The following is an 18,493-nucleotide window of genomic DNA, read 5'->3' on the forward strand; positions in this document are numbered from 1 at the left end:
CTTTCTGTTCTCCATGTCTTAATAGAGCACATTGTCTAGTATCTTTTTGAGAAAGGATGCAAGGTTTTAGAACTTGAGCTTCTGGAATTGAATTTTATTCTACTTTCATACTTCACTGATAACTTGTCTAGGCATATAATTTAGCATTTAAAGGTTTTTGTCCCCCCTAATATCTTGAAGCTGGCAGTATTGTTGAATGAGATAATATATTCTGATTCTTCTTTTTTTTTGGCCATGCCCCACAGCTTGTGGGATCTAGTTTATCGACTAGGGCCACAGCAGGCCGCAAAGCCAGAAATCCTAACCACTAGTCCACCAGGGACTCCTATTTCTTCCCCTTTCTTTCTTTTTTTCTTATTCTTGATCCTTTGTGCCTGAGCAGTTTGCTCTTTGCTTGCTTCATTTTATTTTCATTTCTCTGGGCTAGAAAGATCAGCCCAGACATTTTATGAGAATTGCTTCAATTTACTTCATTTAGAACCCACTGTGCTGACCACTGTGTGGGTCATGCCAATTAGAAGACTTAAAATACTTGAGCTATTTAAAAATCATATTTTATCTTTTTTCTGATAATTTTCTTCCCAACATTTTTCCATTCTCTTTTTCTGCAATACCTCTTAGTCATGTGTGAGATCTACCTGCCTGATCTTACAATTGTTAATTTTTTTTCTCTTTTACTCTCTATTTTGTTGTCTTTTTTTCTACTGTATGGGAGATTTCCTAGATTCTAACTTCAAATATACCGTGGAAGGTTCTTTTTATGCTTTCTTTTTAGCCTCTTTTTAGGCTTTCATATTGATATTTTAATGTCTATGAGCCCTTTTTGACTCCCTGATGGTTGTTTCATTGCTTTTAAATAGTATGCTGGTGCTCACTTCGGCAGCACATATACTAAAATTGGAACAATATAGAGAAGATGAGCATGGCAAGTGTGCAAGGATGACAAGCAAATTCATGAAGCATTCCATTAAAAATTTTTAAAAAATAAATAGTAGCTGTTCTTATTTCATGGAGGCAATGTTTTCTCATATTTTAATTATATAATCTTTATTCCATCTTTGTACCATCTGTTTTTCTTAAAATCACTCTTAGTTACATTTTGGTCAAGTCTTCATTTTGGAGGCTTTTCTCAAATGTCTGACCCCTAACCTCTTATCTATATTCAAGAGTGTGGCAGAAAGAGCTCCTTAGAAACTCTCTGTATGAAGGTAGGACTTGTTGACTGATGGACTTTGTTGAAAGGAGATGTATTAGAGAATAGCCCTCTTTTTTCTTTCTTCCTTGCTTTCTTTCATTTCTTCCTTCCTTCCTTTCGCCCTCCTTTTTCTTTCTTCTCTTTCTTCTTTCTCCCCCCACTCTCTCTTTCTTCCTGATTGGGAAACACCCACATCAGTATCTGCAGATCTTTTCTCTAAGACCTTACAATTAATCCAAAGAAAGATCTTCTGATCTCCTGCTTTGAGGGGAGGCGTGGCTGCTGGTGGGATAAGCTTGGTTCCTGGCTCACTGGGCTGGGTGGAGGAAACCAGGAGATGGTATCTCACTGATTAGCATATGGCCTTCACAAACTCTCCCTGTTATAGGTCCGGTGCCTCAGTCCTGATGATTCCCTCAGTACACCCAAGTCTGCAGTCTTCCTGGTTCAGTTTGTCTAGAATACACTTCTGTCTCCTGCCGGAATGAGGAGGGATGGTGTTATGGGCTGAACTGTGCCCCCACCTAAATTCACAGGCTGAGGTCCTAACCCTGCAGTGGCACACTCCATTTTATTGCACTTCACTTTATTGTGCTTTATGTGCATTGTTTTGTTGTTTTTTTTTTTTTTTTTTTAACAAACCAAGGGTTTGTGGCAACCCTGCATCAAGCAAGTCTGTTAGCACCATTTTTCCAATGGCATTTGACCACTTTGTGTCTCTGTGTCACATTTTCACGATTTTTGCAATATTTCAAACTTTTAAATTATTTTTATATTTGTTACAGTGATATGCGATGTGCTCTTTTAAAACTTTTATTTATTTACTTGGCTGTGCTGGGTCTTTGGTGATAGTTGCAGTGAGCCAAGGCTACTCTTCCTTGCAGTGCATGGGCTTCTCACAGCAGTGGCTTCTCTTATTGCAGAGCACGGGCTCTAGGCACATGGGCTTCAGTGGCTGTGGTATGGGCTCAGTAGTTGCACTTCCCGGGCTCTGGGGCACAGGTTCAATAGTTGGGTGCTTGGGCTTGATTGCTCCGTGGCATGTGGGATCTTCCCAGACCAGGATTGAATTCATGCTTCCTGCATTGGCAAGTGGATTCTTTACCACTGAATCGCCAGGGAAGCCCAATAAGTGACCTTCAATGCTACTACTGTAATTGTTATGGTGGCACCATGAACTGTGCCCATATAAGATGGCCAACTTAACTGATAAATGTTGTGTGTGTTCTAATGTCTCCATTGACGGGCCATTCCCCCATCCCTCTCAGGCCCCCCTATTCCTTGAGACCCAACAATATTGTTATCAGGCCATTTAATAACCCTACAGTGGCCTCTAAGTGTCCAAATGAAAGGACAGATCACATGTGTCTCATTTTAAATTAAAGCTGAAAATTATTAAGTTCAGTGAGAAAGGCATATAGAAAGCTGAGTCAAGCCAAAAGCTAGGCCTCTTGTGCCAAATAATTAGCTAAGTTGTAAATGCAAAAAAAAAGTTCCTGAAGGAAATTAAAAGTGCTACTCCAGTGAACACAGAAATGATAAGAAAATGAAAAACTTATTGCTGATATGAAGCAAGTTTAGTGGTCTAGATAGATCAAACCAGCCACCACATTGTCTTAAGCCAAAGCCTCATCCAGAGCAAGGCTCTAATTCTCTTCAATTCTGTGAAGGCTGATGGAGGTGGGGAAGCTGTAGAAGAAAAGTCTGAAGCTAGCAGAGCTGTTTCGTGAGCTTTAAGGAAAGAAGCTGTCTCTGTTACATAAATGTGCAAGATGAAGCAACAAGTGCTGATGTAGAAGCTGCAGCAAGTTATACAGAAGATCTAGCTAAGATAATTAACAAAGATGGCTACACTAAACATCAAACTTTCAATGTAGATGAAAAACTCTTATATTGGAAGAAGATGCCATCTAGAACTTTCACAGCTAGAGAGAAGTCAACAACTGGCTTCAAAGCTTCAAAGGACAGGCAAACTCTCATAAAAGAGGTTTATACATCTGGTGACTTGATGTTGAAGTCAATGCTCATCAACCACTCTGAAAATCCTCAGGCCCTTAAGAACTATCCTAAATCTACTTTGATTGTGTTCAATAAATGGAACAAAGAGCCTGTATGATTGCATACGTGTTTACAACATGGCTAATTGAATGTTCTAAGCCACTGTTGCAGAGAAGGCAATGGCAACCCACTCCAGTACTCTTGCCTAGAAATCCCATGGACAGGGGAGCCCGGTGGGCTGCCGTCTATGGGGTCACACAGAGTCGGACATGACTGAAGTGACTTAGCAGCAGCAGCACAAGCCACTGTTGAGACCTATTGCTCAGAAAATAAGAGATTAATTTCAAAATACTGATGCTCACTGAAAATGCACCTGGTTACCTAAGAGCTCTGATGGAGGTGTACAAAGAGATGAATGTTTCATGCCTCCTAGGACAATATCCATTTTGCAGCCCGTGGATCAAGGAGTCATTTCAACCTTCAAGTCTTACTAATTAAGCAATACAACATGTAAGACTAAAGCTGCCATAGACAATGATTCTTTTCATGAATCTGGACAAAGTAAATGAAAAACCTTCAGGAAAGGATTCGTCATTCTAGATGCCATTAAAAACGGTCATTAAAAACATTAAGATGAGGTGACTCATGGAAAAAAGGTCAAAATATCAATATTAACAGGAGTTAGGAAGGACTTCTCTGATGACCCAGTGGTTAAGAATCCGCCTGCCAATGCAGGGAAGGGAAGATCCCACATGCTGTGGAGCAACTAACCCTGTGTGCCATGACTACAGAAGCCCACACACCTGGAGGCTGTGCTCTGCAACAGGAGAAGCCACCGTGAGAAGCCTGCATACCACAGGGAAGAGCATGCCCTGCCCACCACAACCAGACAAAAGCCTGTGAGCAGCAACAAAGACCCAGGGCAGTCAAAAAACAAAATTAATTAATTAAAAAAACAAAAACAGGAGTTGGGTAAAGTTTGGTTCCAAGCCTCATGAATGACTTTGAGGCGTTCAAGATTTCAGAGAAGGCTCTTTGACATAAATCACAGCAAGATCTTCTTTGACCTACCTCCTAGAGTAATGGAAATAAAAACAAAACTAAACAAATGGGACTTAATTAAACTTAAAAGCCTCTGCACAGCAAAGGAAACTATAAACAAAATGAAAAGACAACCCTCAGAATGGAAGAAAATAATTGCAAATGAAGCAACTGACAAAGGATTAATCTCAGAAATATACAAGAGGCTCACGCAGCTCAGTATCAGAAAAACAAACAGTCCCCAGTCCAAAAATGGGCAGAAGACCTAAACAGACATTTCTCTAAAGAAGACATACAGATGCTCAACATCACTCATTATTAGAGAAATGCAAGTCAAAACTACAATGAGGTATAACCACCTCACATGGTCAGAATGGCCATCATCAAAAAATCTACAAACAATAAATGCTGGAGAGGATGTGGAGAAAATGGAACGCTCTTACACTGTTGGTGGGAATGTAAATTGATGTAGCCACTGTGAAGAACAGTATGGAGAATCCTTAAAAAACCAGGAATAAAACTACCATATGACCCAGCACTCCTACTACTGAGCATATACCCTGAGAAAAACCATTATTCAAAAACACACATGTACCCCAACATTCATTGCAGCATGGCCAGTACAGGGAAGTAACTTAGATGCTCATTAACAGATGAATGGATAAAGAAGTTGTGGTACATATATATAATACAATATTACTCAGCCATAAAAAGGAATACATTTCAGCCAGTTGAACTGAGATGGATGAACCTAGAGCCTGTTATAGAGTGAAGTCAGAAAAATAAATATCACATATTAATGCATATGTATGGAATCTAGAACAATGGTACTGATGGGCCTATTTGGAGGGCAGCAATGGAGACGCAGACACAGAGAACAGACTTGTGTACGCAGTGAGGGAGGGAGAGGGTGGGACGAGTTGAGACAACAGCATTGAAACATACATTACCACATGTAAAACAGACAGCTAGTGGGAAGCTGCTATAAAACACAGGGAGCTCAGCCTGGTGCTCTGTGACAACCTAGAGGGGTGGGATGGGGATGGGTGGGAGGGAGGTTCAAGAGGGAGGGGATATACGTATGCTATGCTAAGTCGCTCAGTCGTGTCCGATTCTGTGCGACCCCATAGACGGCAGCCCACCAGGCTCCTCTGTCCCTGGGATTCTCCAGGCAAGAACACTGGAGGGGGTTGCCATTTATAGCTGATTCATGTTGTTATATGGCAGAAACCAACACAACATTGTAAAGCAATTATTCTCTGATCAAAACAAATTAAAAAAAAAAAAAGATTTCAGTGAAGGAAATAACCACAGATGTGGTGGAAATAGCAAGAGAATCAGAAACAGAAGTAGAACCTGAAGATGTGACTGAGTTGCTGCAATCTCATGATAAAACTTTGATGAATGCCGAGTTGCTTCTTATGGTTGAGCAAAGAAAGTGATTTCTTGAGATGGAATCTACCCCTGGTGAAGATGCTATGAAGATTGTTGAAATGACAAGGGTTTAAAATATGACAAAAACTGGTAAAGCAATAGCAGGACTTGAGAGGATTGACTCCAGTTTTAAAGGAAGTTCTTGCTATTAAACAGTACTGCATGCTACCAAGCAATTTCTTTGTGAAAGGAAGAGTCAACTGATGCAGCAAATGTCACTGTTGTCTTATTTTAAGTCATCATAGCCACCCAAACCTTCAGCAACCACCACTCTGATTAGTCAGCAGCCATCAATACCTAGGCAAGATTCTCTACCAACAAAAAGATTACTTAATGAAGGTGCAGATGATGGCTAACATTTTAATAATAAAGTATTTTTTTAAGCAATAAACTGTGGTATCCTACATGAAAATAAACGGAAAAGGCAATGGCACCCCACTCCAGTACTCTTGCCTGGAAAATCCCATGGATGGAGGAGCCTGGTAGGCTGCAGTCCATGGGGTCTCGAACAGTCAGACACGACTGAGTGACTTCACTTTCACTTTTCACTTTCATGCATTGGAGAAGGAAATGGCAACCCACTCCAGGGTTCTTGCCTGGAGAATCCCAGGGACGGGGAGCCTGGTGGGCTGCCATCTATGGCATCGCACAGAGTTGGACACGACTGAAGTGACTTAGCAGCAGCAGCAGCACATGAAAATAAAAGGTACAAAACATCTTATTTCAACATAAAAACGAAACTATTTTTTTCTGGAGTACATCTTAATCTGGGAAAAGGATAGATATGTTGGAAGGAAAAAAAAGAAAAGAAAAGACAACCCGTTATTTAGTCCTATGCTGTTGTGCAGGGGATGATTTCAATGAAGTATTTTTTACTTAAAAGTATGCACATTGTTTTCGTAGACATGATGCCATTGCACGATTAATAGATTACAATATAGTGTAAACGGAGCTTTTGTATGTACTGGGAAACCAAAGAATTCATGTGACTTGCATTATTTCAATATTCACTTCATTGAGGTGCTCTGGAACTAAACCTCCAATAACTCCAAGGTATGGCCTTACCTCTGAATGTGACTGTATTTGGAGACAGGGCTTCTAAAAAGGCAGTTAAGGTAAAACGGGGTCATATGTGTGGGCCCTAATTCAACATCACCAGTGTCCTTAGAAGAGAAGATTAGGACACGTGCATGTTCACAGTGAACAGGATCTGTGAGGACAGAGCCAGTGACGGCCACCTGTAAGTCAAGAAGAGAGGCTTCAGAATGAAACCAACCCTGCCGAAACCTTAACCTGGAACTTCTAGCACCACGAGAAAATACATTTCTCTTGTTTAATCCACATGATGTGTGGTATTTTTTATGGTAGCCCTAGCTTTGCCAACAAAGGTCCGTATAGTCAAAGCTATGGTTTTTCTAGTAGTCATGTACAGATGTGAGAGTTGGACTGTAAAGAAGGCTGAGTGCCAAAAAATTGATGATTTCAAATTATGGTGCTGGAAAAGACTCTTGAGAGTCCCTTGAATTGCAAGATCAAACCAATCAATCCTAAAAGAAATCTACACTGAATATTCACTGGAAGGACTGATGCTGAAGTTGAAGCTCCAATATTGTGGCCACCTGATGCGAAGGGCTCACTCATTGGGAAAGACCCTGATGTTGGGAAAGACTGAAGGCAGGAGGATGATGGGGTGATGACAGAGAATGAGCTGGTTGGATGGTATCACCGATTCAATGGACATATGTTTGAACAAACTCCCGGAGATGGTGAAGGGCAGAGGAGCCTGGCATACTATAGTCCATGGGGTCACAAAGAGTTTGACACGACTTAGTAACTGAATGACAAGCAAATTAATACAGATAGAAGCTTGATTATACTGGGGGTGGGGTGGGGGGTGGTAAGGGGACCTACAGGATCTAACAGCTTTGAATTAAAAATGTTAATCCATTCCTCTGGTTTCAGTCCTTCCACTTGCTCCCACCTTCAATGACAATTAGAAATTTGATTTTCTATGTCTTTATGAGGTTCTACAGCCTAAACAGGCTTGATCCTGTCTACAGATGCTCTGGTTCATCTTTCTCAGTTCACCTAAATCAGTTTCTACTCCTCCAGTCACTTTCCACTTTTTTTCCACCTTCCAAATTTTGTTATCTTGAACCATCTCATCTCCTCTCTTATTCTTCCATCAATGGGACTTCAGGAAGAAGTAGAGATAAAGATATGTATTCAGTGCAGTATGTTTTAACAGGACCACGCTTTCTGTTGAAGAGTTACCAATGACCAGTTCAAGAAACAGAAACCTTCACTTCCCTGAAGGAGATGTGTTACTTCAGGCTACCAGCTGAAGTCCACACTGCTAGTTTCAGAGTCTGCGTGGAAACAGTGTCAATGCAAATATACATATCCATACAACTATGAAAAATAGAAGTGGCCCCAAAAAAGTGCCATTTAATGCTTAGTTGGTTAAGTTATATATTTCTATGTCAATTTCAAATTCAGACACCCAGGTACATTTCATTCTTTACAAGGTTAATTCTTGGGGAGAAAAGCCAAACAAAAAAAAAGTATTTTTATAGTGTGAAGCAATGTAGGAGATACCACCAGTCATCTACCACAGTACATTCAATGTGCTTTAGTGGCTCTGTATATGACATTCAGTGGGTGAAAAGCAGCAAAGCAGATTCAGTTGATGGGTTCCTAGAAACCCGGTATTTCTAGGAACTTCTCTGGTGGCTCAGTGATTAAAAACCACCTTCCATGCAGGGGACACAGGTTCGATCCCTGGTCTGGGAACTAAGATCCTACATACTGTGGGGCAACTAAGTCCATGTGCTGCAACTAAGACCTGATGCAGCCAAATAGATAAATAAAAGATCTTCACGGCCCAGAAAATCACGATGGTGTGATCACTGACCTAGAGCCAGACACCCTGGAATGTGAAGTCAAGTGGGCCTTAGAAAGCATCACTACGAACAAAGCTAGTGGAGGTGCTGGAATTCCAGTTGAGCTCTTTCAAATCCTGAAAGATGATGCTGTGAAAGTGCTGCACTCAATATGCCAGCAAATTTGGAAAACTCAGCAGTGGCCACAGGACTGGAAAAGGTCCGTTTTCATTCCAATCCCAAAGAAAGGCAATGCCAAAGAATGCTCAAACTACCGCACAATTGCACTCATCTCACATGCTAGTAAAGTAATGCTCAAAATTCTCCAAGCCAGGCTTCAGCAATACGTGAACTGTGAACTTCCTGATGTTCAAGCTGGTTTTAGAAAAGGCAGAGGAACCAGAGACCAAATTGCCAACATCCGCTGGATCATGGAAAAAGCAAGAGAGTTCCAGAAAAACATCTATTTCTGCTTTATTGACTATGCCAAAGCCTTTGACTGTGTGGATCACAATAAACTGTGGGAAATTCTGAAAGAGATGGGAATACCAGACCACCTGATCTGCCTCTTGAGAAATTTGTATGCAGGTCAGGAAGCAACAGTTAGAACTGGACATGGAACAACAGACTGGTTCCAAATAGGAAAAGGAGTACGTCAAGGCTGTATATTGTCACCATGTTTATTTAACTTATATGCAGAGTATATCATGAGAAACACTGGACTGGAAGAAACACAAGCTGGAATCAAGATTGCCGGGAGAAATATCAATAACCTCAGATATGCAGATGACACCACCCTTATGGGAGAAAGTGAAGAGGAGCTAAAAAGCCTCTTGATGAAAATGGAAGTGGAGAGTGAAAAAGTTGGCTTAAAGCTCAGTGTTCAGAAAACGAAGATCATGGCATCCGGTCCCACCACTTCATGGGGAATAGATGGGGAAACAGTGGAAACAGTGTCAGACTTTATTTTTCTGGGCTCCAAAATCACTGCAGATGGTGACTGCAGCCATGAAATTAAAAGACACTTACTCCTTGGAAGGAAAGTTATGACCAACCTAGATAGCATATTCAAAAGCAGAGACATTACCTTGCCAACAAAGGTTCGTCTAGTCAAGGCTATGGTTTTTCCTGTGGTCATGTATGGATGTGAGAGTTGGACTGTAAAGAAGGCTGAGCGCCGAAGAATTGATGCCTTTGAACTGTGGTGTTGGAGAAGACTCTTGAGAGTCCCTTGGACTGCAAGGAGATCCAACCAGTCCATTCTGAAGGAGATCGGCCCTGGGATTTCTTTGGAAGGAATGATGCTAAAGCTGAAACTCCAGTACTTTGGCCACCTCATGGGAAGAGTTGACTCATTGGGAAAGACTCTGATGCTGGGAGGGATTGGGGGCAGGAGGAGAAGGGGACGACAAAGGATGAGATGGCTGGATGGCATCACTGACTTGATGGACGTGAGTCTGAGTGAACTCCGGGAGTTGGTGATGGACAGGGAGGCCTGGTGTGCTGCGATTCATGGGGTCACAAACAGTCGGACACAACTGAGCGACTGATCTGATCTCATATATATATAAATTATATATATGTATATACATACGATTTAAAAACAAACTTGGTATTTCTGCCCAGATGGCACAGAAGCGGCATTCTTCTCCCCACATCTCATTATAAGAGATTTAACATCTGATGGCTGTTCTCACTCCCTGCAGCCTTAGGTAGTGGGTTTTAATACATCATACATCTAAACAGACTTGTCTTCACTCAGGGCACTATGGGGATGAGTTGGCTATGGGGTAGCATCTACTGATTTTTGCGGAGCCAAAACAACTGAGGGAAAAAAAAAGACATAATAAAGTAACAATTTGGTATCAAATACTAAAGTTTTAATTTAGGAAAATGGCATTGGCCATTATAATAGATGCTAAAAATCACCATTAAAATGATAACAGAAGTAAACACTAAAATGATAATAGAAGTTTTTCTCCACTAGAAATTTAACTAAAACTTTAATCTCATAAATGGAATAGTTTAAAAACACTAGCTTTTTCTTATTGCTAGCTTTTTACATGAGAATTTACTTTGTTGTGGCCACATAAAATGACATCAAATACTAACCTGTGCTGAAATTCCTAAAGGTATGACAAATAATGTAGCAGATCACACGCTGTTTTAAAAAAATGCACTCAGATCAGATGAGATCAGATCAGTCACTCAGTCGTGTCCGACTCTTTGCGACCCCATGAATCGCAGCACGCCAGGCCTCCCTGCCCATCACCAACTCCCGGAGTTCACTCAGACTCACGTCCATCAAGTCAGTGATGCCATCCAACCATCTCATCCTCTGTCGTCCCCTTCTCCTCTTGCCCCCAATCCCTCCCAGCATCAGAGTCTTTCCCAATGAGTCAACTCTTCCCATGAGGTGGCCAAAGTACTGGAGTTTCAGCTTTAGCATCATTCCTTCCAAAGAAATCCCAGGGCTGATCTCCTTCAGAATGGACTGGTTGGATCTCCTTGCAGTCCAAGGGACTCTCAAGAGTCTTCTCCAACACCACAGTTCAAAGGCATCAATTCTTCGGCGCTCAGCCTTCTTCACAGTCCAACTCTCACATCCATACATGACCACAGGAAAAACCATAGCCTTGACTAGACGAACCTTTGTTGGCAAGGTAATGTCTCTGCTTTTGAATATGCTATCTAGGTTGGTCATAACTTTCCTTCCAAGGAGTAAGTGTCTTTTAATTTCATGGCTGCAGTCACCATCTGCAGTGATTTTGGAGCCCAGAAAAATAAAGTCTGACACTGTTTCCACTGTTTCCCCATCTATTTCCCATGAAGTGGTGGGACCAGATGCCATGATCTTCGTTTTCTGAACACTGAGCTTTAAGCCAACTTTTTCACTCTCCACTTCCATTTTCATCAAGAGGCTTTTTAGCTCCTCTTCACTTTCTCCCATAAGGGTGGTGTCATCTGCATATCTGAGGTTATTGATATTTCTCCCGGCAATCTTGATTCCAGCTTGTGTTTCTTCCAGTCCAGTGTTTCTCATGATATACTCTGCATATAAGTTAAATAAACATGGTGACAATATACAGCCTTGACGTACTCCTTTTCCTATTTGGAACCAGTCTGTTGTTCCATGTCCAGTTCTAACTGTTGCTTCCTGACCTGCATACAAATTTCTCAAGAGGCAGATCAGGTGGTCTGGTATTCCCATCTCTTTCAGAATTTCCCACAGTTTATTGTGATCCACACAGTCAAAGGCTTTGGCATAGTCAATAAAGCAGAAATAGATGTTTTTCTGGAACTCTCGTGCTTTTTCCATGATCCAGCGGATGTTGGCAATTTGGTCTCTGGTTCCTCTGCCTTTTCTAAAACCAGCTTGAACTGCTCCAATTGAGAATAATGGTCAACCATTATATAAACAGTCACTAGATTAGGAATAAAACAATCCAGACGGGTAAAATCGACTGCCTACCCCATGGTTGCTACAAGTTGCTGGAAAACTCCAAATTCGGCATAATTTACAATGATGGCTTTCAATGGCTACTGAGGTGCTACTTCCTCCTGTCAGCATTCGGTACTGATGCGTTTCAAACTCTAACCTGCATCAGAATCACCTGGAGGACTTGCTAGACACACAGTCTGCTGTCCACCTCCATGAGTTTCTGGAGGCCTGGGGTGAGTTGGTGAATTTGCATTTTTCACAAGCTCCCAGGTAATCTGATGTCGATGGTCTGTCCAGGGATCTCACATTGGGAACGACTGCTGCACTTAAGAGTTTACGGAGAAAGATGTTTGAGAAAGAGAGAGAAGTACATTCTCATGTTGGGTGTGGCAAGGTTTCATAGTCACTTGGAACTATTTTGCCAACAGAATCAAAACAATTGGGTAACCTGGGGCTTCCTTGGTGGCTCACTGTAAAGAATATGCCTGCCAATGCAGGAGACATGGGTTTGATCCCTGGTCTCGGAAGATTCCACATGCCTTGAAGCAACTAAGCCCGAGCGACTTGAGCCTGTACTCCAGAGCCCAGGAGCCGCAGCTACTGAGCCCACACACGGGAATTACTGAAGCCCATGTGCCCTGGAGCCTGTGTTCCTCCACAAGAGAAGCCACCTCAGTGAGAAGCCCAAGCACTGCAACAAAGAGTAGACAGCCCCCAGCCAACCCCTGCAACTAGAGAAAATCCTGTGCAGCAATGAAGATCCAGCACAGTCAAAAATAAGTAAATAAATAAATAGTATACGTATGGCTGAGTCTCTTCACTGTTCACCTGAAACTATCACAACATTGTTAATACCCCAATGTTAATACAAAATTAAAAGTTTAAAAAGAAAGAAAAATTAAAAAAAAAAAAACTTCAATTGGGTAACAGAGTTAACTTCATGGTTGATGATTTTAAATTGTTCACGAGGATCTTCTCCTTCATGAATCTAACCAAACAATATAGCAGTGGGTAGTCAAACAGGGCATACTAAGCAATGTAGTCAAGGCTGAGTTGTTAGATATTGGTGAGAAAGAAGGGAATCTTGAGCACCATTGACCAAAAAAAGGCAAGGTTTGCTCATAAATTCTAGTTTTGTTTGCATAAACAAATTTGGAACAGTTTGGTAAAAGTTTTGGGATGGTTTTGGAAATGGCTTCAGATTAAAGATGTCAGATTGACCCATACTTGTTTATGTTCATTATCTCCTGAAAAGGACAGTAAAGGAAAGTAAGAGGATAAATTCACAGGGACAAAGAGGATGGAGGTGGAGTCATCTGCACAAGATATATCTCAACACAATTCTGGAAGATGGGGATGAACGGCAGAGTGGAAACTGGTTTAACAGAACTTCAGAAGCTACTCTAATGACATCCTAGAGGTCAGTATAGAAACAGCCCAAGAGATTCTTCTATAAAACACCAGATTGGGCCGGGTCTTGGAGATGCCAGAGGTCATGAGAGAGATGCTGAGGAGAGGGCGCAGGATCCCAGAAGTGAGACAGAGGCGAGAGGCTGAGAGCTGAGTGAGTGCAGATGTTTGAATTTGTTAGATCCTCAGGTCCCCTGTCCCACTTCTTGCAGCCAGGGGATTACAATGACAGTAGGAAATACAGGAGAGAGGCTTGTGCATCCGGCAGAAAGAAGAGCAGGAGTAAAGCGCCTACAGGAAAGACAGAGACTGCATACTGAGCAGTGGCTGCTCTGGATCTCTTCTGACCTGTTCTGAGAATACCAGCAGCCAGGTGAACGTACCCTAAGTCAAGGGATGGCAGATACTTCTCTTGAGATGCTGAAGAGCCCATAAGAAAAGACATCTCGTTTCTGATATTTGGGAATCTTCCTAAGGAAAGATGAACTTTGAACACGATCACCACACGGCAAGCCCATCAATGAGCAAGAACCCTTCCTCCCACCCCTATGTCTAGTTTCCAGAGGGGTTTTAAGATCTCATTCTTAAGTATGAAGCGACAGTCAAAGGTTTGCAAACATTTGATGAAAGCCTCCAACATACTGACATTTCAGAATATTAGGTAACCAAGGCACATAATTATGAAATCTCAGAATATCAGAGATAAAGAGATTATTCTATGAGTTTTTAGGAAGAAAAATTCTAGGTCACAAAGGAACGGGAATCAGGATGGCGTCAGAATTCTCAGTGGCAACACTGGCTGCTAGAAGATAAAAGAGAAATTTTTATGAACTTATGAATGAAAAATTTCAACTTAGAATTCGACACTTGGTCAAACTCCTTCAAAAGAAAGAATTGGGGAAAAAAAAGAAAGTTGAATAAGTTTTACCTTCTGAACCCATTCTTGGGCTACTACTGGAACATATGCCATGGAAAAAATAAAGCAGCAAACCAAGCAAAAAGTCAGAGAAATGGGGCTCTTACTCTGGAGATGACGGATTGTCCCAAGATGACAACTGAATAGCAGGTCCAAAGAGGAACTCATCTCCATTGGAACAAAAGGGCAGTGGACTTTCGGAGGGATGTTTGGGGGTGTAGGGGGTAGGATTGACTGATCATTTGAAAAATAAATATGACAGTCATTTGATAGACATGTTGTAGAAAAAAAATATCAGATTGGAAACATCACAAACTAAGTAAATAGATAAAAATTTGTTTTAAAAATAAGAAAACAAGCGTAGTACAGTAGGTGGTTCTGTTGTGACTAGTATTTGCACACTCACTGACTACTTGCTGTGCCTAAGCTGTGAAAGAGATACATTGGAAGAATGGTGGAAGATGAAACTGGACAGGGTTTGAAAGAGCTAAGTCCTTATCTAAGGCAACAGGTGGTCAAAGCACCTGTTATCAAAATTGATAAATCAAGGGATAGCTGCGTAAATTACTAGAAATAGGAAGGTAATGACAGAATAGACAGCTAAAAGTGGAATTTGGTAGCCTCTAGACAGGAGGTTAAGAAGGTACATGAAAGTAGGTATTGCATTACCTTAAAGTATTGTATTATCTTAAAAACGATAGTGTGCATGCTTATATTGTATTTAAAAAGAAAAAAATCCTGAAATTCATTTGTTGAGAATGAAACATGGAGCTGCCAAATCTTGCCTCATAATGTCATGTGCAGGAAATATATGATCCATACAGATTAAAATGGGAGTTGTTTCATCTCTGCCAACGTAGTAATAACTCGAAATAAATTATGATAAAATTTTCATGCCCTCTTTATTTCTACAATTAATATGCATGGGCTAGATTACTGTCAGAATTTACACAAGTACTCATTGGAAGAATTGGTTATAAATTACAGTTTTGCAAATTCGCTGCTCTCAACCAGGGGCAACAAAACTGCAAAAAGTCAGTTTCATCCTGAATTGTTTCTGTAGCAACCATATTAAGCTGGAAGGATAAAGCACCTTTGTAGCTGCTGCTTCTATTGAATTACAATGTAAATGTTGATGCCTGCCTGGAAACGTCAAATGACAATAGGTTTATGGAAGGGATTCAGTCGTTTGCAGCTCTGCAATCCTGGGCTGCAGAATTGAGATGGAAGAGGTGCGCTTGAGCCCTTTGAGTGTCTGTTCAACCAAATTTCTTCATCCCATCAAAATCAGCCACTCCCTACCCGCCGAGGTGAAGAAAGGATGCTGCTGCTGCTGCTGTTCAGTCGCTAAGTCGTGTCTGCTTATCTATTTATAAGTCTAGCCGTCTACCGTATCTTTTACACATTGGGACATGACATGTTGTTTGTTGTGGATAAGAATGTTAAAAATGCAATTACGTAACAGACTTGGCGATCTTTGCGCTTTTCGCCCCCTCGGAGCACAACGTAAACTTCAGTCCCGTGTTCTTCTGACACTGTCCAACACTGTCCTCTTAACGTGGGTATTAAAAGCCTCGTGGTTGTGCTGCGCATTTGATTCCGGTTGGCTTGGGACACCCGAGTTCAGCTCTCCTTAGTCCTTCCGTTCGACCCACAATGCCTAGTGGTTGCAGGTGTTGTAGTTTTTTTTCCTGGTTAACTTCTCTCCTTCAAAGTCCCCCAACCCCTCACCCCAGGCCGGTCCCCGGGAAGAAGGGAAACGTAGCACGAAGTCTGCTCCAAGCACCGACCCTCAGCTCCCACGGCTCGCCGCTGGGCTGCAAGCGTGCCGCCGCTCCACTCAGGTAAACTTCGGAGTGAGTTACCTGCACTTGGAGAAGGGCCTTACCTGAGCGCGCCTCTGCCAATGGCAGCTCACCTGAGGGAGCCCCGCAGCCAATCACCGCGCAGCTCGTCCCTCGGGCTCGTACCCTTTAGTGAAAGAATTCAGCTCCTTGCGAGAAAGTTACCTGTGGCCGCCCAAGTCCGCCACTTTCTGCTCTGTGGCTGCCCATTGCCACGATTCGGGAGGGACTCCGCGCCGCCCGGCCGCCTCCGAGCTCGGGCCCCATGTGAGGGGGCCCCCCCCTTATCCCACCTTTCCGGCTAGGTGAGGGCGCGAGCGGGCGAGCGAGCGAGAGTGGTGAGGGGGGACGGAAAAGCAGAATTACCTGTAGCTCTTGTTCTGCCATCTCGGGCGCTCTCACACACCTTCACCTGCACAGACTTGAAAGTCCAGTTTCACCAGAGGCTGAGGCTCCAGGAAAAGGGGAGCGAGTTCATTGGATCAAACATGTCACAAGAGTCGGACAAGTAAGTGGATCACACGCGCCGGCTGCTGCTACTACCACTTTGGGCTGATGGCAACTGGTTTGTTGTTTTTTTTTTTTTAAGTTGCTATTGTTGGTATTTTTTTTTTTCTTTCTTTTTCTTTTTGGTGTATCCAGACTTTTCCAGATTATGTTTCTACCCTGGTTAAGGGGAGAAACCCTGAAAGAATGTGAATGTTTAATATCCCCTTTGGGCCTTGATAGTAAAAGTAGGTTTTCCTCTTTCCTTCCTCCCTTTACGAATGATCTCAGCCCCGGTCTCCCAGGACGAATCCTTGGATATTGGCAGAGGTTTCGGTAGAAGAGGGCGGGAGGCCTCTTATTCCCCCTCTCTTTTAGTTGCTCCCACCGCTTCGGGCTCCGAGGGCCATTTGGAAAATTCAGCTGCGTTCCTTCGATTTGCCCAAAGGGCCTGCTGGAAAAGCGCGTCTTGGCGGCTTTTGTGTGAGAGCAACAAAGAGCCTTTATCCTGAAAGCAGAAACGGCCATCTTCCCGCACCGGGCCGGACGGTGTGCGTGTGTGCGCCCCCGACGGGAGGCCAGGCGCCGGCCGGCCGGGGTCTCGGGGGCCAGAGGCGCCGAACCCACGCCCGTCCCCGGGCCTCCCCGCCCCTCCTGCCCGCCCCCGCATTGTTTGGTCACCTTACGCAGGTGCCGGAGGACGGGGGCCTTTCGGAAATGAGGGGGATCGATTTGAGGCCAGAGTTTGTGCCACGGTTGGGCGCGAAGGGGCGCGTGCGACTTAGGGAGTCACCCCAGCGTCCGGCCGGCCTCCGCCGCCCCGACGGCCCGGGCGCCGCGCGCTGGAGCCCGCCACCTCGGGCGTGGCTAGCGGGACGGCGCGAGTGCGCCTGGCCTCCCCGGGGGAATGTCGCCTGAAAAGGCGGGGAGCCCGGCTTCCCGCGCCTCCTAAGGCCAGCCGGGGGGCGCGTCCGCCCCGTCCGGGACTGGAACAGGAGACGCGCCGGGGCACGGCGGCCGGAGCCGCGGGGCGCCGGGCCCCGGTCCAGTCTCGTCCGGGCGGCCTCCCAGCAGGCCTGGCCCCCGCCTCCGGGCCGGCTTTGTGCAGGCTGGGGGAGGTGGGGCCGAGGGCGGGAGCGAGGGGGAGCCGGAGGTGGGTCCCGCGGCCTTCCCTGGGATTCGGTGGCGACACTCCCTTCCCCCTCCTGTCGGGCGCGTCCCCGGCTGGGAACGGGCTGCGTCCTATTGGAGTGCGTAGGGGCCACCTTCCCGCCTTGCCCGGTAGCTTTATCTCGGCGCTGTGGCCACCCCAAGGAGACCTTTCTCAGGGCGCCTCTCCTGGCCAGGTGGCCCTGGACCTTCTCGGATTGAGGGACCTTGAGGCGGGGGAGCGCGAATGCCCCGCGGACCTATCGAGGGATGGAGGGGACTGTCCCTAAAGTTAAGCCCCGGGTAGGGTAGGCGTAGTTAACATCACAGGCTAGCATATTTTAACAAAATTAGGTATTAGTACCACTTTACTCATTAGTGAAAAATTAGCTGCTGCGACTATATACACCTGAGGGATGGACCTGGTTGCAAACGACGAGAAGAGGGAGGGAGAAGGGTAGGACTGGGAAAGTGATTGAGTGTATCCTTGTTTCTTCCCCCTAAATTCTCTCTAACCTTTAAGAACTCACTACTCCGAGTTTGAAAACTTCAGTAACCAAAAGCCGAGATGGCAGCAGGGTTGGTTTGTTTTGTTTTTTTTTTTTTTGGTTTGTTTTCATCTTGTCAAAAATGGTCGCAAATCTAGTGAATAAGACTTACTGTAATTCCTTAATTAAATCATATAACGTTGGTCGC

At 43.9% G+C, this 18,493-nt stretch overlaps 1 protein-coding gene, 1 long non-coding RNA gene and 2 other non-coding genes across 6 annotated transcripts in view; 3 read left to right on the forward strand and 1 right to left on the reverse strand.

The window, feature by feature from the left end:
* LOC138990798 (uncharacterized) overlaps window positions 1–16,662 on the reverse strand; it is a 35,187-nt gene extending 18,525 nt beyond the window's left edge. Inside the window, exon 1 of the long non-coding RNA XR_011466912.1 lies at window positions 16,529–16,662. This is a non-coding gene — a long non-coding RNA (uncharacterized lncRNA). The remainder of the gene's footprint in view (window positions 1–16,528) is intronic.
* LOC138990831 (U6 spliceosomal RNA) lies at window positions 868–979 on the forward strand. The gene has a single exon (XR_011466944.1). It is a non-coding gene; the product is annotated as a U6 spliceosomal RNA (small nuclear RNA).
* Window positions 10,232–10,376, forward strand: LOC138990804 (small nucleolar RNA SNORA79). The gene has a single exon (XR_011466920.1). It is a non-coding gene; the product is annotated as a small nucleolar RNA SNORA79 (small nucleolar RNA).
* Window positions 16,333–18,493, forward strand: part of GRHL2 (grainyhead like transcription factor 2) — a 172,570-nt gene continuing 170,409 nt past the window's right edge. For 2 of the 3 annotated variants that reach the window (XM_070383061.1, XM_070383062.1), the window contains exon 1: window positions 16,536–16,670. In XM_070383061.1, the coding sequence (XP_070239162.1) occupies window positions 16,651–16,670 (20 nt within the window). In that variant the 5' untranslated portion in view covers window positions 16,536–16,650. Of the gene's footprint in view, window positions 16,468–16,535; window positions 16,671–18,493 lie in introns of those variants that run through there. The other variant, XM_014476738.2, reaches the window with a different exon arrangement.

Source organism: Bos mutus, chromosome 14, assembly GCF_027580195.1.
Source record: "Bos mutus isolate GX-2022 chromosome 14, NWIPB_WYAK_1.1, whole genome shotgun sequence".
Classification (NCBI taxonomy): domain Eukaryota; kingdom Metazoa; phylum Chordata; class Mammalia; order Artiodactyla; family Bovidae; genus Bos; species Bos mutus.